The following is a 21,561-nucleotide window of genomic DNA, read 5'->3' on the forward strand; positions in this document are numbered from 1 at the left end:
TTTGCCGTTTTAAATGAACTGCAAAATTTATTACAGTGGTTTGCTCCTGACAAAGAAGTTGGTAACCTTCTGCCTGGGAAGGAAGGGGGAGGAGTGGGGAAGGGCAGGGATGAGAAGGAGGAAAGGATGTAAGAGACAGAGAGAGAGACACTTAAGGGCACTTTTCATTTTCTGAAAATAAAACGTCTTTTACCTCCCAAAACATTTTCTCCAGTTCTTTAAGTTCACAAAAAGAAGAAAGTGAAACCAAACCACTGACTTCAGGAGGAAAATGCACAAATGTGTTAAAGCAGAGACAAACATGCTCTTTCTTCTGTGTCTAACAAGCTTCACAAACTGTGGCTCCAGGTGCAGCCTCTGTGGCTCCTCAAGGCTCCGGCAGAGCTGCAGCAGCCCCTGGGCACCAGGACATCCCTGCCCTGGGGGACAAACCTCAACGTCCCCGGCCATGCTGCAGGACCCCCAGAGCTGGGGGTCTGTGGGGCAGGGGCTGTGCCAGCCCCAGTGATGGGGCAGAGGAGAGGAGAGCACGGCTGAGACTGAGAGAAAGCTGCAGTGAGAGTCCAGCATGGCCCAGTCTGGGGGCTGCGACCCCCAGTGCTCCCAGTCCTGTCTGTGAGCCTGATCCCATGATGGGACAGGAACAGAGAGCTCTTTGCTCGTGGCTTCAGCACAGCATTTGCTGTCTCCTGGGGCCATGGCAGAGCAAAGGAGGGGGCCAGGAGGCCCAGCATGAAGTGCAGGACAATCCTTATTCCTCCTTACCCACTCAGCAGGTGGGCACTGCTGAGCTCCCCAGGTTTGCCCAAGATCCTGGGCACATGCTGGAGCTTGCACCTCCCTCCTGCACGGCTGCTCTGCCACCATACCTGTGGGGAGGACTGAGCTGTGCTGCCCCTGGGCAGCTCTGGGTACTGTGGCTGCCATGGAACTGCTGCTTCCAGCACCAGCAGGCATTAGGAAGATGCACCTCAGCTGAGGATTCAGCACTGCCCATCCCTGCCTGCCCTCTCTTGGCCAGGACACAGAGCTGGCAGCAACTGGGACCCGGCCTCTGCACCCTGGGATGCTGGAACAGCTGCATGGGGCCAACATCTCCAGCCCAGCCCCAGCATTCTGTGTGGATTTCCTGCAGAAATCCCCCACCTCTGTGTGTTCTCTGGTGCCTGGAGACACCTCAACTGCCATAAAACCACAACCTGAAGGGGTTTCACCTCCCCTCTCTCCTGCCCTGTGCACGAGGGGCCCTGAGACATGGGCAGGATTGGGAGGGATGGCAGCAGTAAAGAAACAGCTGGTGGGGGCAGCAGGAGAGGAGCAGAAACAGGAGAAAAACCGGGACAGGCTTTACCCTTCCTTGGTGCTGCTGGGCCGGGTAGGCAGGTGACAGGTCTGGGCACCAGGCGTGCAGCGGAGCCAGGGGTCAGCACTGCCGGCAGCCAAGCCACGGCCCTGCAGCCTCAACTGTCCTTGCTGTGAACGAAACCTGCTGGGGCCTTTCCAATAGCAGAGGTTAAATAGCATCGCTGAGGAAGGCAGGGTGGGAGGCGGCACCTGCCAGCTCCGGGCACCGGTCCTGCCCCTGCTGGAGGCACCGCGGCGCTGCCGGCTCCTGCTGGGGGCCGCTCAAGTCCGCTTGGCGTGCAGCATCTCGATGAGGAGGTTGTTGCAGGGCACCTCCCCGCTCAGGTGCTTGTGGTACAGGTACTCCTCAGCCTGCAGGCTCAGCGCCCGGACCTCCGCCAGCCACAGCAACAGCTGGCGAAACTTGTCCGTGGAGTGGGGGTAGTGGCAGACCGTGTACTCCAGCAGCGCCGCGTTGGCCTTCTCCTGAGCATCCTTGGCCAGAGTGTGGTTCTCCAGGTACTTCACGTCTGCAAGAGGCAGAGTGGGGATGAAACGGTGCCAAACTCACTTGTCTGCCCCATCTGTGCCACACCGTGCTGGGTGAGCCAGGAGGGACCCACACTCCTGGCCAGTGTCTCTTGTGCATAAGCACACAGTGCAGGAGGGGTCCCACACCCCATCCCTACCCAGCCACGGGGTCCCATCCCTACCCTACTCCCCAGGCCTTCCCTGATGCTGAAGACAGATTCCAAACCCCCTGGCAGTAGGACTGGTGTCTCCCTGCCCTCGCTGCCCAGGAAGCTGCAAAGCCAGAAGTTGTTGCCAGCTGTGCCAACACATTGGGAGTCGCTGCCATCGGCCCTCTTTAATTCCCAAAGGTCGAGGAAGCGGCTGAATTAATTCCCTGATAAACCTGGTCTTTCCAATGTGGCAACCAGGCTCACCAGCCTGGAAACCCTAATCCTCTATGCCTCGCCAGGGCCACAGCAGCTTCCCATAATCCTGCTGCCAGCAGGGTAGGGAGCAGCTCAGCAGCTCCGAGGTGCTGGCAGGGTCAATCGTCCCTGCACGCAGATCTCGGTGGCTTTAGGGAACCAGCGCTGGGCATTGCCTCAGCACCACCTACAGCTGCACACAGCCATGGTCCCACAGCCCTGCCCAGCAGAGACCTTGCTGCCAGCCCTGGCACAGTCTGTCCAGAGCAGGTGGATTTAGTGGATTTACTGTGCAGGACGGTGGGAGCACTGCCTCGGTCACAGTCCCACTGGCTCTGCTGCACACAGACCCTGATGCATGGCCAAACTCCCACTCACAGGCTGGAAATGGGGGAATCTGGGCACAGGGTCTGGCCAAGGCAGCTGGGAGTTTGGGGCTCCCTGGAAGGGCTTGTGGCACCCAAGGCTGCCGCAGGCCAGCAAAGCTGGGAGCCCCGGGGTCAGAGCCGGGAGCGGAGGCGGGGTCGGGGGGACTGCGGAGCCCCGGGGAGGGGAGGCACAGCACGGCCGGGGGGCCGGGAGCCCCCAGGGAGCCCTAACCTCGGGCCGTGCCCATGGCCAGGGCACTGCGGGGGCAGGCACAAAGGGCACAGGTTGTGCCAAGATGCAGCGGATCACATCACCCTTCCCTTTTCACTCTGACGGCACATTTGCTCCTATTGTCTCCTGCTACCCGGGTTGTTGTTATGAAATCTCTTTATCTGCATAAGGTTATTGTGCATGTCATTAAAAAAGAGAAGTTATATTGATAAATGTCAAATCTATCCCCTGAGTTGGCTCAACAATAGCTAGTTCTACTCGATGAACTCACCTGGTTCTCTGAAAGACCCTATTCACTGTTTAATTGAATATTTGAATAATCTTTTCATTCCTGCAAGGAATAAAGAATGTTGTCCAAATAACATTGACTCACTTCATTTAGAGACACTGCAGCAGTTGCAAAGACTGTCCTGTGACAAAGCCTCCCATCACACATACAGATATGCCTGGGATTATTTCTATGCCCTCAAGTGTTCTTCCTATTCACAGCTCCTTTTGTTTGGGAGAAGCTGCTGATAAATTGCAAACGCTTAAGGGAATGTGGGCTATAAAAGCCTCTCTTCCTCCCCTCCCCAAGAGTAGCTGCTTCATGAATGTAAGTCATGAAATCGAATGATAGGTCAATCCATTAAGGCTCTATTAAGCCCTTCTGTAGAACAAAGCTAACCTGTGCCGTCCTCATAAATATTGCTATTTTGAGAAGCCCTAATTTTAATTAAATCTCTTTACCTGCTCAGGAGAGAAATCTATTTAGAACTCAAATGGCAGCTCTTGTGAGCAGGGCTTGGCTTTGACTGTGCTGTGGCAGAGTGGTAAATGTGGAAATTCTCTTGTTAAAGGCAATTACATCCTGCACATAATACACAATCCCGTCCTCTACAGCTGAGCCTACGAAGGGCAAATTACTCCAAGTGAGCTCTGCAATATGGAGAGAAAAAGTTGCTTTTGGGGCAAAATGATGTACGGGAAAACACAGCTATTGGATTCCACGCCCTCCCTGCGAGCCGCTGCTCTGGGGAAGCCTGGGGGGACCCCTCTCCTGCTCGCTGTGCTGTGCCCTGCCAGGGGACACAGGGGAACAGCACCTCCCCTCCTGGGCTGAGAGCTCGGAGCAGCCCCCGGGGAAGGTCCCGGCTCGGGGTAGGAGCCCCCCCGGCTCCTGCATTTCCCAGCCTGGGCACTGTTTGTGCCACACCTTATCACTGCCTGAGCAGCGAATTATCGCGTCGCGTTTCTCCGGGTTCCTAAACAGCCCCGGAGGAAAGGAAAGCAGAGGGAGGAGAAGCTGCAGGTGCAGGACGAGACAGCAACGCAGCTCCCACCGCCGGTCCCTGCAGATGCAGAAGTGCGAACACAGAGCCGAGGCATTGGAGCAGGGACAGGGCTGGGATGGGGACGAGGACGGGGATGGGGACAGGTCTGCCACAGCCGGCGGTGGGCTCACCGTGCCAGCAGCAGCACTCTGCTGACGGGGATCCCAGGGGCAGGAGCGGGCTCTGCCGCCCAGGCTCGTCTCAGGCTCCGGCAGCAGCGCCCGCGGCTCGGGTTTATTTTGTCTGGGTGAGGTGGGAGCGTGTGAACGCGGCGGCCGTGCCCGACCGCAGGCTCCGGGCTGAGCCTAATCGGGAGCGCAGGAGCCCCTGCCCAAGCGGCCTCTGTGACGCAAATCCCGGGAGATAGGGCCGGCCCGGCCGCCGCTGTCAACACTCCTGTTTTCCCGGCCCTATCTGCGCTTGTTTCCCCGCCCGGCGCGATGGGCGAGTGACCAAAACAGGCTCCGCTTGGTCACGGCGGTGACAACGTCCCCTGCAGCTGGAGCAGAGCCCGGCCCCGCAGCGGAGACGCTTTGGGTCCCGGGTGAGAGGGGGACAGGCAGGTGCCAGCTCTCGCTCCTGGCTCCTCGTTAAGTCCCCTCTGTCTCACAGCGTGTGCCCCCTCCAGCCGCGCTCCCGGCCCTGAGCCCCAGCGCCCCCCCAGCCGCACTCACCCAGGCTGAAGAGGATGAGGAACTTGAGGCAGACGAATTCGTGCCGATCCACCTGGAGCGAGTGCAAGTGCAGGACGAGCTCCTGTGCCCGCAGCACCAGCGTGTTGAGGATGGAGCCGGCCTGGGCTGCGATGGCCGACATGTCCACCTGCGGGGACACGGTGGCATCAGCTCTGGCGGCCCCAGCCCCAGCACAACCTGCTGTAGGGCACCTCACACGGGCAGGAGCCAGGTCCAGCCCTGAGCACGGACTGAGAATTGGGGGTGTCAAAAAAAGAGTGATGGGTGACACCATTTAAAATGGGGAGCCCTTCACATGGTGCTGGAATTGAAGGCACCACATCTCCAAAAGCCACCTCCAGGGAGGGAAGGGGCTCCTCCTCCCATCCCACCGCTGACAGTACACGTGGGGCTGTTGATCTCCCACAGGAATTATTATTCTCCAGAACCAGGAGCTGTGTGGCAGGATGGGACAGGACGGGACTTCCTGCAGAAGCAGACCCAGAGTGTAACACCACCTGCCTGCCCTAGGCTGAGTTAGCCACACTGGGACAAAGGAAAGAAGTCACTCCATTCCCCCATGCAGCCCCTGCCCGTCCCCACTGCCCCTCCACAGTCCCAGAGGCCGTTTCTCACCTCCTGGCCAGTGACCAGCAGCACGCTGTGCTCCTTGCCATGCTGCAGCTGCCGGTAGATGTGGTCAAACACCAGCAGCTCACTCCAGCAGTTCTGCAGCAGCTTCATCTGGTCACCCACCTGAAAGAGAGCGGCAGCAGCAGGGCTGACATCCACCATGCTGCAGTGCACAGCACCCACCCTGTGCCTGGCAGGCATCCCATGGGAGGGGGGTCCCCTGGGGTGAGCATGGAGAGCTGGAGTTGCACCCCAGAAAGGGCAACCCTAGGCTGGAGGAGAGGAGATGAGCAGGTGGTTTTGCAGAGCTGGCTTCAAAGCAGCTCAGCATGCTTCAGTGGCACTTGCTGGCCCTTATCAGCACGTCTTCCCCCACCCCAGGCACAACCTCCCCAAATCGCACACAAATTTTAACAAAATGACCACGGGAGGGACACGGGGTGGCTGCACAAAGAGCCTGTGTGTCCAGACAGCCCCTCTGGATACTTTAAAATGAAAGAAGACAGTGCCCATCCTCGACTCCCTGCCCAGGGTGGCAGGTCTGGGGGGGCAGCAGGGCCGCGGGGGAGCTGCCAGGCGCGGGACATGGCTGTGCCCTGCAGCTGCCAGCCCGGCCCTGCCCACGCACCAACACGCACACTTGTGCCCATGTGCTGTGAGTCTGTGCCCAGAGAAACACCTGGCACTGTCCCTGTCAGGAGCTCGAGCTGGAAGGGCCCCCAAAGGTCTCACAGGGCACTGGGCACTGCAGGCAGCACCAGGCGGGGTGAGCTGCCAGAGCCAGCAGCTGCATTTGGAAGAACAAAAAGCCCCCAGAGCTGTGGCAGGATGTAGGGCACGCTGCCTTCCCCACCCTCCTGCCAAGAAGTCCCATGGCTCATGGGCTTCATCCCCTTGGCACTGCTCTCCACTGAAGCCCAACTCCTTTCCACAAAGAACTGAACTCCTGCCCTGCCTGGGCTCCCCTTTCCTGCAGGGCCAGTGTAGAGACAGGGCTGGGATTACGGTCCTGCCTCCACTACCGCCCTGAGGAGCAAATCCAGTGCCAGCAGCCGAGCTCGAGCTCTGCAGGGCCATTGTGCTCCCCTGTTAATAGAGGGAAGACAGATGCAGCATCACAGGGCTGGATAATGCCCTCGTTTTGCTGAAGAGGCTGCAATAAACCCACACTGGGAGATTGCAAAAGGAATAGAAGCCAGATGAGAAAGAGCTTTATGGTCTCAGAGCCGGCACCCCCGCGAGCCGCTGAGGGCTGTGGGTGGCCAGAGCAGGCACGAGATGAGGAAGGCAGTGATGGTGGCTGGGCTGTGGCACCGCTGCTGCCCACCTGCGCTCACCCCTCAGCCCCAGCGCAGCAGCTGCCGGTCGTGGCTCAGCACCACAGAGCGTGAGGCTCCCGGTCAGCTGCTTGACAAAACCCTGGGGAAAAGCTCATTCTGCACTAAACCAAAGTGGAGACTCTCTGCAGCCGTGGCCACCCCTGCCCAAGGCGAGTGGCCATCTGTGATGGTGGCCAGCCCGAGCAGGGAGCTGGGGCCAGCCCAGCTGCACGATCCCGGCCGGTGCCGAGCGCCTCCGCTCTGGCTCAGTCAGGGCGTTGTTTTGGAAGTTCTTTCCTGTGCCTCATTCCTGAGCGGGATGAGCTCCAGAAGAGACAGAGAGAAGGTTTTGCCTTGAAAACCATTTAGAAAAATCAGTTTTTCCAAAGAAAGCACTTCAACAATGTTGAAATCTTATTTTCTTCCTTTAAAAATTGCTAATCAGCCTCTCCCAAACTCTGAGGGATGTTTGGCTCCCTCCCTGAAGCCCCTCAGCAGCACATTTCACCCTCCATGGCTGCTGTGGGGCTGCTCCTTTGCCAGCACGTTCCACAGGGCCGCAATGCTTCCCGGGAACGTCGCAGTCACCAGAGCCACACGGCCCTGCCATGGGGACAATGTGCTTGGGAGCATGGTGGGGTGGGCTGGGGGCTCCGTGGGCCAGCCAGAGCTGGCTGGGGTGCGTGGAGCTGTCCCCAGCAGCAAGCCGGGTGTCCCCATGGCCAGGCTGGGTGGCAGCAGGCAGCCCCACGGCCCCACTCCGGCTGCGGGGGGGCTCAGGCTGGGGTCACCGGGCTGCCCCCCACCCTGGCCAGCCAGGAGCAGGGGGCTGCTAATGGAGGGGCACTCAGAGGCAATCAATCCTCCCAGCCAGGCGGCAGCACGCTCGCTGTTAAAAGTTAAGCAAAGGATCTTCCTCTTTTAATGTCAAGGCTTTTCCTCGGAGTGCTTTATCAAAGGCCTGATGTAAGCTGTCTTTGAGAGGCAATCCTTATCTTTTCTTTAAAGCGAGCATTTAACCCATTCACAAAACACGCGGTGAAACCCTCCCCACGCTGGAAGAGCAATCCCTGATGGGCTGCAACCCACAGAAAAGGCAGTTCTCTGTGGGAAAGGGTCTGGGATGGTGCTGGAGGGGAGGCAGGGCATGCAGAGGCAGGGATGGTGCTGCCCAGGCACAGGGCTGTAGGACCTGCATGTGTTTTAAATCTTCTGCATAGTTTTAAATCTTCTGCAACCTTCCCTGTGGGTTCATAGGTACAAGGTGAAGAAGCCCCTGCAAGTGTCAGGGCTCCCCAAAATGTGCCCAGGCCATGCAGGGATGACGCAGCCCCACAGTGAGCACAGTGAGCTCCCGCCCCAGGGACCGCTGCTTTAGGAAGGAGAGTGACCCACCAGCAGCCCTTCTTTGGCAGGAAGCCCTGAGCTGGTCCCAGGACATCCATCCCCAGCCATGGGCACAAGCAGCACTCAGGGTGGCACGTCCCCACCACACAGACACCCTCCAGGCCTCCTCCCAGATCTCGGGTGCAGCATTTGCCCCACACCCCTCTGGCAGATGTGTGGCACATCAGCACCCTGAGCAGCCCTAGCAATTACTGAGTGCAAGCAGGACCCATCACCTTGGCCACCGAGAAGTGAATTGGTGTCCAGCAGCCACCCACAATGGACACGCGTCCAAGGTGTTAATGGCCAGCACAGGTCCCCACTGCCCTGCCCAGGTACCACCAAGGTATGCATCCCAAAATAAATAACCATCAACATCAGTGTGGCTAGCCCAGGATCCCCTGTCCCTGCTGGCTCCCACGCTGCTGCAGTCCTGGCTGCAGGGGCAGGGCTGCGCTGGCCGGGACACCACAGGCAGGGAAGCGTCACATTTCCCCCAGTGCATGGGATGCTGAACATTGCTGCAGCATCCATGACCAGAAGGAGATTTTAAATCTGCCAAAAAACGCTCTGGCCACTGGCCAGGAGATGGGGTCAAGATGACCCACATGTTAAAGGCAGAGAAGCAACTGACTGCAAATAGGCTTTGTCGTGGCTCTGGGATCTCTAAGCACAACTGAGGGAGAGCAGCCCAGCAGACAGAGCCAGTGACCACAGGGACCTCTGGGTCTGTGGGAATGGTTCTGCTCTCAGCATCCCCCCCCATCACTGGAGCTTGCCTGTGGATGGGAGGGCAGTTTGCCCCAGGCCCTTGGCACAAAAGGGCTGAGGAAGGGGTCGGCATCATTCCCTGCGGCTGCACTGTGCCCTTCCACTGGCGCAGGGACCCGGCGCACACCCAGCCTGGCCTGGCCTTCGGGCTGAAACCGTGGCAATTTGTTTAACATTCCTGGCTGCTCATCCCAATCTAAAGGTCACTGCAACCCTGTGTACACGATATTGATATGTAGGTATGGCAGTGACACCTATATAAACCAGGCTGTGGGAGACATGTGTGTACAAACCACACCAAAACCAGACACAACGTGAGCATGCAAGCGTGCAGGCGTGTGTGCATATCCCTCTGTCTGTCTCTCTCCATATACATATAAAAAAATTACATCTGAAAGGACAAAGTTGCCTGAGACTCACAACCCAACAAAATATATTTCACCCCTGGCCCATATTTTTCTTCCTGAAAAGATGCTGCAAATCTTCCCTCAGTCCTGACACATCTCATCTAGACTCAGTTAAAGTTCGTATTTATGGGCGGCAGCGCTGACCTCTTCCACCTCCGCCCGCGCGGCCTCGCGCCGCTGCTGCCTGGCCGGCCCTCGATAAACAAGCGGGCCCCCAAATCCCCCTCTGCCGTGCAGCGTTATTAGTCTTGCCTCCGAAGGCCAGCGCAGTCCGTAATTCTCCTCCTGGTGACACGAGATGAGCGCCGCGACATCAGTCTCCCGGAGGATTGGCATGGGGACCCTCGTTTGTCAGTGGCAGACTGACAGAATTACTGGCCCTTAAATGAAACGATATATCTGGGAAGTTAAATCTGTTTTCAATCTGACTGCCCCGCGCCTGCGGGCGGACGTGGCGTGTGAGCCGATGTCAAGAGGCCATTAGCCCGTGGCCCCCCTCCTTCCCTGGGCGCAGTGGTGGAGCCAGGGGGGCTCTCCCCAGTGTCCCCCAGCCCAGCCACCACGCCAGGAGCGTGGAGACAGCAAAGCACCCATTCTGGCCCTCAGCAGAATGGGAATGGGAACAAGACTGGCCAGCTCCAGGGGAAATTGCTCCCACTCTCCCTGGGCAGGGACTGAACCCTGAAAATCTGAAACCCTTGTCCCTGAGGATTTGCTCCTTCCTCTCCAGTCTCCCTGTGAGGCTCAGGGGAGAAGCCAGATCTCTGCTAACAGCCCTGTGGAAGGAGCATGGTGGAGCTGCATGGCCTCAGGCAGGGCAATCCATGATGGGGCAATCTGCCCCCACCCACCCTTCTCACCTGGCTGCACCTCCTCCCCGTGTAGTGCCAGCCTCCACGATGCCCTGGAGAAGTGTCCCAGTGGTGCCTTTCCAGCCTGGCTCCCTGCACTGGCCTCAGCCAACAGCCCTTCCCTGCTGGGGCTGGGGACCTTCACACAGACCTTCCCAGGGCATGGAGAGGGCTGCTGGCATCCCTGCCCTGAGAAGCCCCAAGATGACTGCTGCTGCCATCGATCTCGGAGATTGCGATGTTCCTCCGTGCTGGCTTTAGGGCAGAGCCATAAACCCTGTGCTAGCAGGAGTTCATTTACCGCCCCAGCAGCTGTTTCCTTTTATGTGCCAGGCAGGAACAGGAATGGGGATTCAAGATCTCAGACCTACTCCTGCTTCCCACTGGCTGCACTCCCATGCCTGAGGAAAAGCCTCCCCCCTGCCCAGGGAGGATGAGCCATGTGGGGCGGGCAGGGGCAGAGACACAGAGGACATCAGGCACCTCCACTCTGTGCTGGGCTCAGCACTGCTGGGGCTCTGTGCACAGGAGGGAGCCAAGGATGGAGATGCTGCATTCTGCCTCTCCCGCTGGAGCCAGGGTGAGCTGAGGGGTGCTGCAGTCCCCAGCCCTGGGAGATGCTGGGAATGCACCCTGCAGTCACCATGTGGATAAGACAAAGAGCTGGAGCCCCCAGGATGGAAGCGATGGATGTGGGCACCCGCTGAGCACCAAACCCCACGTCCTGAGCACGGCAGGGCATGTGCCCTGCTCCCTACAGGACACTGGTAGCTCTGCCCAGGTGAGGCCTGTGGCACTGCCATCCCCCCCAGAGTCCCACGGCAGGAGGAGCACCCGCCAACACCGATTCACACAGGAACAGCCTATTTTGGTGGCACAATCACGCTGACAATGGAGTTACAAGGCTACACAACTATATAGCTGGGAACTGAATTTACACTGTTTACAATATCTCCTGCAAAACAACAACCACCCTTTTCCCAAAATCCAGGCTGGACACTGATATGATTGAAACAAGCCCAGCCCATCCTTACAATGCCATTTCCTGACACTGTTCTGGCAGACAGGGGCTATTTTGAGCCACAAGGCTTGAGCACACTCAGCCCCATGGCACCTATGGCATGGGGAAGAGCCTGGTCCTGTCCTACAGCACAGTCTCACTGGAAGAAGGTGATTTTGGCTAGAGACAGACAGCATAGTCTCATGCTGGAAACACAAGAAAGAACCTGAGTCTCATCACGGCTGCCCCAGGATGTTGCTCTCTGGGTTTTGGCAATATTGCAAAATTTTCTCTCCCATTTTTGCACCAGTTTGGGATCTTAGGTCAGCCCAGAACATGGATGGAAGATTTCTGAAACCTTGGCAAGGTGTGCAGGATGGCAGAAGCTGCTCCAGCCCTGCAAACCCTCTCTGGGCCCCGGTAATGTTCAGGGACATTTGCCAGAGGGGATGTTTTGGCAGGATGGAGGTCAGCTCCATGTCCCCCAGCCGGGCACACTCATGGCTGCTGGCAGCAGACAGGGCTCTGGAGCAGGCTGGGGCTGCCCTGGCTGCCTGGTGCTAATAGCACCCACCTGACCACATCGATTTTCCTCCTAAAGGCAGAGGAGAGAATTGTCTCAACTATAATTCCTCAACGTTACATTTTTCAATTATATCTTGAGCTTGACACCACAGTCACTCTGCCGGCGATTGCCGCAACACCTGTCCCCTCTGTGATGAATCTGAAACCATTAGCCCCACACGACAGTGGGAATCGCTCCGGCATCGCAGCCGTGCCCCGGCACCTCCAGCCCTGCCGTGCAGGGAGCTGGGAGCAGGACTGGGATGTGTCAACAGATCCGAAGTGATGGTCCCAGGCCCCAGGTGCTGCCCTGTCCTCACAACATTTCACCTGCAATCCTGCCCTCAGCCACATCCCGGCCTCACATCACGGCAGCGTCAGTCCTGCCCGCCTCCCACTGTCCCCCAGAGCAGCATCCATCCCACTGACAGGTCCTACCTCCAGCTCCTTGAAGAAGATGCAGCTCCGTGCCCACTCCACGATGGAGAAGAGGGTCTGGTCTGCCATCTTGCACATGAGGCCGAAGGTGCTGAGCTTCTCGTGGCGGCCTTTGCCCTGCTCTTGCTGCAGGCAGGACAGTATCCGTGCCTTCACCTGGGCCTCCTCGGGCTCCAGCTGCAGCAGCTTCAGGATGACCTCAGGGATGTCAGGGGGGGAGCTGCTGGGGTAGGTCTCTGGGTACATGAAAGCAGGCACAGCCTCGTGGGCATTTGTGTAGTGGTCGGGGTACTCGGACTTGATGGTGCGGTTGGGGAAGGAGGGGTAGTGGTAGCCGGGCAGCGGCGCGTGGCCAGGCACAGTCATTCCCAGGGAGGGCGTCCCGTAGGGGCTGCGCTCGTAATCTGCAGGCGTCAGGGCGGCCGGGTTGGGCGGCAGGGTCTTGGACATGGCGTGGATGCTGTGGATGGTGGAGGACAGGCTGTAGTCACTCTGCACAGGGGACATGATTTGAGGCACCGTCTCCAGCTTGAAGCCGTTGGCACGGATCAGAGCTTTCTTCTGCTGCTTTAAGGCACGGTCCCGCTTGTACATGGGTCCAAACTTGTTCCTCCCTCCACGCATCCGGTCTGCACGGACAGCTGGAGACAGAGAGAGGCCAGAGACTGCAGTGAACCCACGTAGAGAGAGACCAGGGGCTTATGCAGGGCACAGAGAAGATGCTGGGGGACACAATTTAGTGGCAAAAAGGGCTTGGAGGGCATTGGGGAGACTGTCCCAGAGAGCCAAAGGCAGATTGTGACACTCCCAGCTCAGCCAATGTCACCCTCAGAGCCTCTGGGGGTTGCAGGAAAGGAAGAGACATTTGGCTTCCACTGCAAAATGAGCTGGGGTAATAAAGCAGCTTTCATTCCCTGTGGGTTGAGGGGAGAGCCCTTAAAGCCTGAGCAGAGGAGGGGATTTGATGCTCACTTTAGTTTAGCCTGGGGAGCGGCTCGGCCTGGCCTCGGCAGCATCAGGGATCCCCCCAGGGGCAGGGAAGGGGCACCGCTTTGTGGGGAGGGCGAGACCCACCTTGCTCCCCCACACCAACCTGTGTCACTGGAGCAGCCCTGGGATTTCCTTATTTCTGCAGAGCCTGGGACCCCACAGCCCCCTCTGGAGCCCGGTTCCTCCTGCCCAGGCTGCACGTTTGCCCTTTTGTGGAGCAGCACGGCTGGCAGGTCCCAGTGGATGCACTTCACCCCACCGGCCCCAGGCAGGAGGCTGCCAGCCCTGGGGATACCAGCCCTGGCAAGGGCTCTGCCAGAGTCCTCCGAGAGCTGCAGCAAAGGAGATGTTCCCACCAAATCAAAAACCCCCAAGAATCTGCCAACACGCAGGAGAGCAGGTGCTTCTCTGCAGAAGGAGCCTGTCCTGCAAGGCCTTGCTGTGCTCCGGGGGCTGCTAGCCTGGCACCCCCTTGGAAGAGGCTCCCATGGCTGGAGGCAGGAGCTGGGGCTGGACGGCAGCGCAGGGGCAGGAGGAGCGCCGGCGAGAGCAGCCTGCAGTGAGCATCAAAGGCAAACCCCTCTGCTCGCTCGTGTTCCCGCTGACAGCCAGCGGGTCCTGCTTTGCCTCTCAGCTGTTACCTCTGCCTTTCTTTCGCCTACTTATCCTGGGGCTCACAGCCAGCCCCCCCGGAGAGCTGGAGCACCTCCCCAGCGCTCCCAAGGCAGGCTGGAAAGGCGGGAGCGTGGCCGGGAGCAGCAGCATTTCCAGGACGAGCAGGAATGTGCTCCCAGGAGAGCCGCCCTGGCTTCCTCCCTCATTCTTTATTCATGAAAACAGCATCTCACTGGGAGCGGGCTGCCAGCGGCAGCTTCTGAAGAGAGGGGTGCTGCGGCCCCTGCTCCCCAGAGCCGGCCCAGCCCCTCTGGGCAGCAGAGAGCTGTCCCGGGGCAGCTCCTGTCTCGGGTACAGGGGCGGTACCCCCACTCAGCACGTGTGCACAGCCCAGCCGGGGTCCCACACAGGCAGGCAGGCTGGCAGCCCGGAGCCAGAGCACACTAAAACCCAAATCCCGCACCCTCTCGAGTGACATTATCCCAGCACGGCTCGAGGTCGGGCACAGTGACGCCCAGGGATCGCATCCCAAGGCAAACCCCCGTGACCCTGAGCAAGGGTGCGCAGGCAGAGACCCTGCTAGGGCTGCCTGCACTCCCACACACGGCGAGAGGTGCTCGCAGTCCGGTCTCACAAGCCCTCCAGAGGCAACCGCATACACCTCCTCCCCTCTCCCAGTAAGAACACAAAGGGAGAAAAGGCCTTTTAATTCCCTCCTGCTCTGCTTTTCCTGCCATTTGTGCTACACTTGGGATTGGGAACGACTTGCCATTTGTTGTGTTCCAGCTGACAGCAGAGAAGAAAATGATGCATCCTGACCTCCAGGGCAAGGGGGCCCAAGTGGAGCCGCCCAGGAAGCGCCTGCACCCCCAGCAACGTCCCCAAAACCATCTGCAGGTGACCTCCGAGCCACGTACCCACACGGTGGCAGGAGGGGTCTCCAGCCCCCTGCATCCCCCCTTCCCACTTGCACTGCTCTCATCCCAGTGCAGAGCCCTGCCTGGGGCAGGCTGCTGGCCAGGCTCTGCATCCTTTTGGCCACCTTTCTTTGCCTGGGCAGGAACGTGGAAGGTGCCATGGGTAGCGCCTGCAGGGTGCCCAGGGCTGTGGGCAGCCTTCAGCCAGCGCTGTGCTTCTCCTCACTGGCAAGTTTCGCTGCCACCTCCCCGCAGGCACCTTGAGGGTGCCCGTGTCAACACTGTGCTCCCAAAATCAATCACCTCGGGGTTGCTCTTGTCGTGTGGACCTGCAGACTAACCTCCAAAGCATCACCTCTGATGCCTTGCCCAAAAAGACTAGAAGCTGGAAAAGGGTGATCTCTTTTTCACCACAAAAGAGACGGTTCCATGGGAATATCGTCCTTGTCTGGGTGATCGTCTCGTCCGCCCAGCTCTGCTAAGGAGCCAACAGCAAGAAAACACACAAAAAAAGGCTGTTGGGACAGCTCTGGGACCAAAGAGCCTCCACGGTGTACACGACAAAAACTGCTGGAAAGGGACAGATTGAGACCATGCCTTTCCCCCCCGGGCACCCCAGGCACTGCCCCTGACCGTCTGTCCTAGGGTCTCCAGCCCCTGTCCAGCGCCCAAATCCCCCTGCCACATCGTTCAAAACGGCCAGAGCATGCACCGAGGGATTTAGGGCACCAGTAACTCCAGCCCAGGGAGAAGAGTGGAACCGGGATCTGTTTTGGAAGCTAGCCCACGGCGGGAGTTTGCAGGGGTTGAATTTGCAGCTCGATGTTGTGTCTTACTCCTGCGCTTCTGCTCGCAGGCTCCCACCCCGCTCCCGGAGCGAGCGGCCAGAACACGAAGGACTTTCCGATTAACAGCGCTGTGTCCCGAGCAGCGAGCCCGGCGGGCGAGGGGCTCAGCCCTGCCAGGGTCAGGCGGGACGGCTCAGCCCACTTCCACCCGCTGCAAAACGCAAACAATTTCGAGGGCGAAGTGGGGAGGGGGCGGCTGACTCTGGGGTGGGGGGCTCCTTCTGCCTCTGCTTTTGCTCTGCCGTCCCGTGCCAAAGACCTGACCCCTCCAATATATTTCGTTGCCGGATGCTGAGAATTGCAGAACCCGCAACAATCCCCGGGCTGTCGGGGCCCGACTCCGATGTCGGGATCCTCTGCGCCGACAGGAGAGAGGCGGCGGCTGTGGGGCTGGAGTCGCCGCCCCGGGGATCACAAATCCGTTATACTAAATGCCACCGAGAGGGAAAAATATAATTCGTGGTGGGTCTGCGGCAGTTTTATTGCGATCCCCATAATTTTTAACGTTTTTCCTTAAGTCTCGGCTTCTGGAATTATGTGCTTAAGGAAAACAGTAATTTATTTGCTATTTCCCAACCTTTCTGCCAGCAAAAAAAAATTCCTGGAAAGTTGAAGTCGTAGCAGCAGGAATCCCGGGGAAACAAACAAAATGAAACAAGGACAAGAAGGAGACGACGCGAAAAAAAGATTTTTTTTCTTAACTTGGGAGGGAAAAACGGAATCGAAGCGGCGGCGCGACTGACCGGTCCGGGAAGGTGGCGGCGGCGGGGACGGCGCGACCGGTCCCGGCAACTGCACGGTCCCCGCACGGTCCCCGCACATTCCCCGGCCCCCGCCGCCCCCCGCCCCGCCGTGCCGTACCCGGGCCGTCCCTACCTTCCAGGCGCATCCCCACGGTGAGGCACTTCTGGAAGCGGCAGTAGGGGCAGCGCTTGCGCTGGGTCTTGTCGATCTTGCAGCTCTGGCTCTCGGTGCAGGTGTAGTGCTTGTTGTTCTGCACCGTGCGCTTGAAGAAGCCCTGCGGCGGCGGGCGGAGGCGATGCGGTGGGTACCGACACCGGCATCCCGGCACCAGCACCCCGTCCCCGCCACCCGCCTTGGGCAGAGGATCCCGCCGCGCTCGGGGCTCCCGTCGCGGCCGCGCTCCCCTCCCGCCACCGGCCGCGAATCCGCCGCTAACGAAAACGGGCGAGAGAAGCCCCGCGGCCGGTCCCGCTGCCGCGGCCTCTGCAGAGCCCCCTCCCCGCTCCCCACAGAGCCCCGGACCCCTCTTCCCTGTGCAGCGCTCCCCTCACAGCCCCGGCCACACAAGGCGCCGGTGGCGCTGAGCCCCGGCCCCGCTTCCCCGGCCCCGCACGGCCCCAGCTGCGTTTGCCCAACCCCGCACAGCCCCGGCCGATCCTATCCTACCTTGCAGCTCTCGCAGGTGAGCAGCCCGTAGTGGTACCCGGAGACCTTGTCCCCGCAGACCGGACACAGCTCGTCCAGGTCCTCATCATAGGAATAGTCCATCCCCTCCAGCGGCCCTGCTGCGGGACGAGCAGCGGTCAGCGGGACGGGATGGGACGGGAAGGGGACGGACGGCGGCCCCGGCGCTGGGTGCGGACCGGGAGTGGGCGCGGTGGAGACCGAGCGGCAGGTGCGGGAGCCGGAGCTCTTTATAGCGCCTGGAAGAGCATCTCCATGTTGGTGCGGGCTCACGGCCAGCCCCCCGGGGCTGGGGAACCTCCTCTGGGAGAGCGGGCGGCTCGAGGCGGCAGGGACGGGGCGGGGGCGGAGGGACCCGGCGGCCCGGGGCCTGGGGACCCGGCGGCCGGGCTGGGGAGCGGTTCGGCCAGGCCTCGGCAGCATCAGGGATCCCCCCAGGGGCAGGGAAGGCGCACCGCTTTGCGGGGAGGGCGAGATCCTCCTTGCTCCCCCACACCATCTGTGGGGAACAAGTCCCCCCAACCTCTCTGAGAGGCAGGACCTGCTGGGAACCAGGAGTCTCTGGGCTAGAGCAAAATTGACCATGTCTGGGCTGCTCTGCTCAGTGCACAGCCCTGGACCACCAGCTTTGTCAAAACATACCATTACCCCCCACCAGCTGCCCCTGCCAGCCCGGGAGAGCTTTGTGGGGAACACTGGGGTGTGCAGCGGCTCCTAAAATCTCCTCTGGGGCCACCACTGAGGGGATGAGTTTGGACCTAGCACTGGCCACCCCAGCAGGAGCACTCACTCCCAATGGTGTCCCAGTCCGCCTGTCAGCAGGTATTGAATCAATGCTTCACAGTTAGGGTTTCTTGGTGGAATGTTCCATGACGGCAGCAGACCAGCACAGGAGCACCCTGGCTCCTGGCACGTCCTGTTTATCAGGATGCTCCCAGGCCACACGCCGCGGCCCAGGACTTGGCTATGGGGATCTCGAGGCTCCAGCTCTGAGCCCGGCACTGGAGCTGAGCCCGTTCTGCAGGGCCAACCCACTGAGTCAGGGACCCTTCGTGGCTGGTGCAGAGTCTGTCCCAGCATGGTGGGAGCCTTGCTGCCAGCACAGCAGCTCTGGGGCCCGAGGCTCTGGGTGCCCGGAGCCTAGCACAGCTGGGGACTGCTGCTGGCAGTGCCCCACAAAGGAAAGGCATGGCTGATGGCCCCATACAGCTGATCCTGCCAGGCTGATCCTGCATGGTTTGTCTTGAAGGGCTCATCCCACAGATCTCATCCCACCCAGCTCATCCCACTCTCTCACACCACAGATCAGCTGCCCACGGGTGCAGTGGGTAGGAAGTGGCGCTGGCAGGGAGAGCGGCAAACAGGAAACGGGCTCAGCAGAGCATCACTCCAGAGCCACCAGGAATGGAGCCCAGGCTAAGAACAGCAGCAGAGCAGTCTGCAGTGTGGGTCAGCCACTGCTCGGCTGGGAAAGAGTGCTCCCACCACCGGCAGAGCCCCTTGGCCATGGCCCCCACAGTCGCCATGAGCTCCCGGGGGAGCTGCCAGGCAGCCATGGAGTGGGACCTGCCATCCAGGAAAAGGAGCCCAGGAGGGGCTCTGAGTTGGGAAAACTAAGCAAACACTGCAAGGAACAAAAGCAACTGAGAGCCAAAGGCTGTGATCCCTGCCAACGTGGGATGGGGCCAGGACACAGACTCAGCCAACCCCAGGAGTCAAGAGGGTCCCAGATGCCTCCCGTGCCCGTGCTCCTATGGGCAACTCCAAACCCTTGGGTGACCAGGGACCCCCAGGCACCACCAGCTGTGCTCCCAGAGCCCCTCAGCAGCCAGATCTGTCATTTCTGAGCAGCAGCTTGGCCACGGGGCCAAGGCTATGGCGAGGCCTCGCTCTGCTGCCTGTGATCTGCAGAGCCGCCATCCCCACACCCGCTGACGGGAAGCGGAGGCCCACACACAACTCCTGCTTCCTCGTCAAGCCCTGCCGCGTCCCCAGCTCCGGCCTTGGCTGCCACCATGCCAGGGAATGGCGGCAATGGCTGGGAGATGGGTGGGATGGGGGACCACGGTTCCCCCCTCAGACACGTACTCACCGTGAGGCGGCTGCACGGCTGCTACGCGTGGGGCCGGCGAGTGGGAGAGCCTCGCTCGGCCACCGGCCAGGAGCTGCGACCCGAGGAGCCTCCGTGGAGTGTGGGTACCGCTGCCCTGTCCACGGTAGGCTGGGGGATTTATGGGGACCCGTGTCTCTTGGGAAGGTGTTGGGGCTCTGGCTGCGCACACGCCGCTCCGGGCAGGACACCAGCCAATCTCCTCCCCATGGGGGCCAGGCTCAGCCAGGATGGACCCACTTCGGTGCCTTATTGGCTTCTGTGGCCACGTGACCATGCTGAAAAACATCATAATTAAGCTACAAAACACTGCCCATAAACTAGCATTAGAAAGTGACAGTGAAGATAAGTGGAACCCCTGCAGCAGATAAGGTGCCCCAGGAGGGAGACCCTGCAGGGAGGTGGGGGGCACCAGAATGTCCCAGCACCCATGGCTACCCTGATTTATGGCCCAGGGCAAGAGGGAGGGAGACGAGGGCACAGGGCAGGACACCTCTGGGAGGAACGTGAGCTCACCTCACCCGCCCAGCACTGGGATGCAGCCACAGCCTCCTCAGCCCTGAGTGGTCTCCTCTGCAGGGGAGGACCAGAGGAGGCTCCTCCACACACAGGGCCCCACTCCCAGGTCCCAGGGGCTCACAGCGTCAGTGGCCAGCAGCTCTTCATTTGCCACTGTCAGAAAGCCAGCGCCTCTGGGCCTGGGCAGCCATGCCTCGGCTGCGTTTTAGCCGTGTGTGATTCCCCGTGTTTTGCTGCCATGCTCGGTCCTGCCCACGGGCACTGTGCCGGCAGATCACGGCTTCCAATTGCCCTGTGCAACACAGGAACAGCAAAGCCAAGAGCGGGGATCTGCTCTCAGTGCCGGCCCCGTGCTCTGTCCATCCATCACCACGGTGTCTCCCCACATGTTTGCAGTGTCCTGCTCTCTGCTTTATCCCGCAGTGACGACAGCTTTGAGAAGGGGTGGCTGCCTCAAGCCCCACACCCAAAGCGAAGGCTGTGCTCTGCTCCGGCCAGGCGGCTGCTGGTAACCAGGGTAGGACAGCAGAACCCCCAGTCCTGGGCTCAGGGAAAGGTTCGAACTCTCTTGGTATCGGCAGAGCCCTGACATGGTGTGACAGAGGCGTGCCCTGCAGTATTCCCATGCAGAGTGAGGGAAGCAGTGAGCCTCGGGTGCTGAGGGGAGAGGAGTGGGAGTGCGGGCTGCACAGCCCTGCTTGTTTTTTCCTTGCTTTGCAGCTGAAGAGAGGAGAAAAACTAATGAAAACAGAACTCGGGAAGAAGCGCCAGGCCTGGAGTGGCTTCCGCCCCGATCCCCAGCAATTATCAGCCACATGCCAGATGTTCCGATGCGATGCCAATGTCAGAGAAAATAAATCTGTGTCGGGTTCAAGGTCCCTGCCGGGCCGGCACGCAGCGGCTCGCGGCTCAGTGCCGCACAAGGCGGGACAGAGCTGCGGGCCGGCCGCGGCCGCTTCCTCCTGCCAGGCATTGTTCCCCTGGGAAGCCCCGGCCTCACACCGGCCACTTGCTATTTTTGCAGCAAGGTGCTTTCAGGGGTAAATACGTCCCTGCCGGCCTTGGGCACTTTCCTCTGCGCGGGCCCTGGCCAAGGCTGTGGCCTGGCTCCTGCGGTGGGCGCGCGGCCGCGGTCAGGGCCAGTCATGGGCCGCGGTGCAGGCCGGCGGGGCCTGGTGGTGGCGTGAGGGTGGATTTCGGAGGGTGGATTTGGGAAGGCCACGCTGGAGTGACTGCACAGCCACCAGGTCAAGCCAGCTCCTGGCAGCCTTAGGGGTTCCCGGGGACAGCAAGAGGTACAGACAGGTGACATTTTGAAAGCCACAGCACCTAGGAGGGAAAGGATGAGGTGGGTGTGGCTTTTGGCACCACAGGATGTGCTGGAGAGTGGATGTTCAGGGCTGGGGATAGGCCACAAAGCTGCTGGCGTGAGCAGCGCTGTCCTGGCCAAGGGAGCAGCACGGCTCTGTGCCCTTGATGGGCCCAAGCACAGGCACATGTTACCAAAGCTCCAGCTGTGAGTTTGGAGACTGCCCTGCCCCATCTTCTTCCCTCGTGGCCACGACACAGCCGGAGCCTGCGGATCCACACCACCCACGGCGGGCAGCAGTATGCTTTGGCTCCTTGCTGGTGCTTAGCCTTGATGCTCAGCAAAGCATATCTCCTGCTCGGATTTTATCTCCATCCACTCAGCTTATCGGCACAGGGCAGCCCTCCTGCCTGCGCCACGTTCCCGGAGCGTGCCTGCAGCAGGTGTGGCCAGCACTACTGTTTGCCAAACGCCGCTGCCTGCCCGCAGTCCCTGACTCCAGGGCCCGCGCTGATAGTGCACGCGCAGCGAGGACTTGGGCGATAGCGTTCCCAATGACATTACCTTGTCCCCCGCATTCTTCCGAT

General features: G+C 60.2%; 1 protein-coding gene and 1 long non-coding RNA gene across 6 annotated transcripts in view; one reads left to right on the top strand and one right to left on the bottom strand.

The window, feature by feature from the left end:
• Positions 1-21,227, bottom strand: NR5A1 (nuclear receptor subfamily 5 group A member 1). Of its 4 annotated transcripts, none has more exons than XM_086858571.1 (8): positions 19,663-21,227; positions 19,129-19,424; positions 17,019-17,137; positions 16,485-16,626; positions 12,239-12,879; positions 5,506-5,625; positions 4,870-5,017; positions 1-1,874 (listed from the first exon to the last, which is right to left on the bottom strand). In XM_086858571.1, the coding sequence occupies exons 2-8, from the start codon at positions 19,421-19,423 to the stop codon at positions 1,627-1,629; spliced, it is 1,713 nt and encodes a 570-aa protein (XP_086714697.1). In that variant the 5' UTR covers position 19,424; positions 19,663-21,227; the 3' UTR covers positions 1-1,626. The 4 variants fall into 4 exon arrangements, with proteins under 4 accessions (XP_086714697.1, XP_086714698.1, XP_086714699.1 ...); XM_086858572.1 differs by having other exon boundaries at positions 17,019-17,134; positions 19,663-20,822; XM_086858573.1 differs by lacking the exon at positions 19,663-21,227 and having other exon boundaries at positions 19,129-19,627.
• Positions 16,783-21,561, top strand: part of LOC111937120 (uncharacterized) — an 8,599-nt gene continuing 3,820 nt past the window's right edge. The window contains exons 1-4 of one of the 2 annotated variants that reach the window (XR_015278278.1): positions 16,783-17,034; positions 18,341-19,252; positions 20,089-20,182; positions 20,386-20,705. This is a non-coding gene — a long non-coding RNA (uncharacterized LOC111937120). The remainder of the gene's footprint in view (positions 17,035-18,340; positions 19,253-20,088; positions 20,183-20,385; positions 20,706-21,561) is intronic. The other variant, XR_015278279.1, reaches the window with a different exon arrangement.

Source organism: Cyanistes caeruleus, chromosome 20 (genome assembly GCF_971803275.1).
Source record: "Cyanistes caeruleus chromosome 20, bCyaCae1.hap1.1, whole genome shotgun sequence".
In the NCBI taxonomy this organism is placed as follows: Eukaryota; Metazoa; Chordata; class Aves; order Passeriformes; family Paridae; genus Cyanistes; species Cyanistes caeruleus.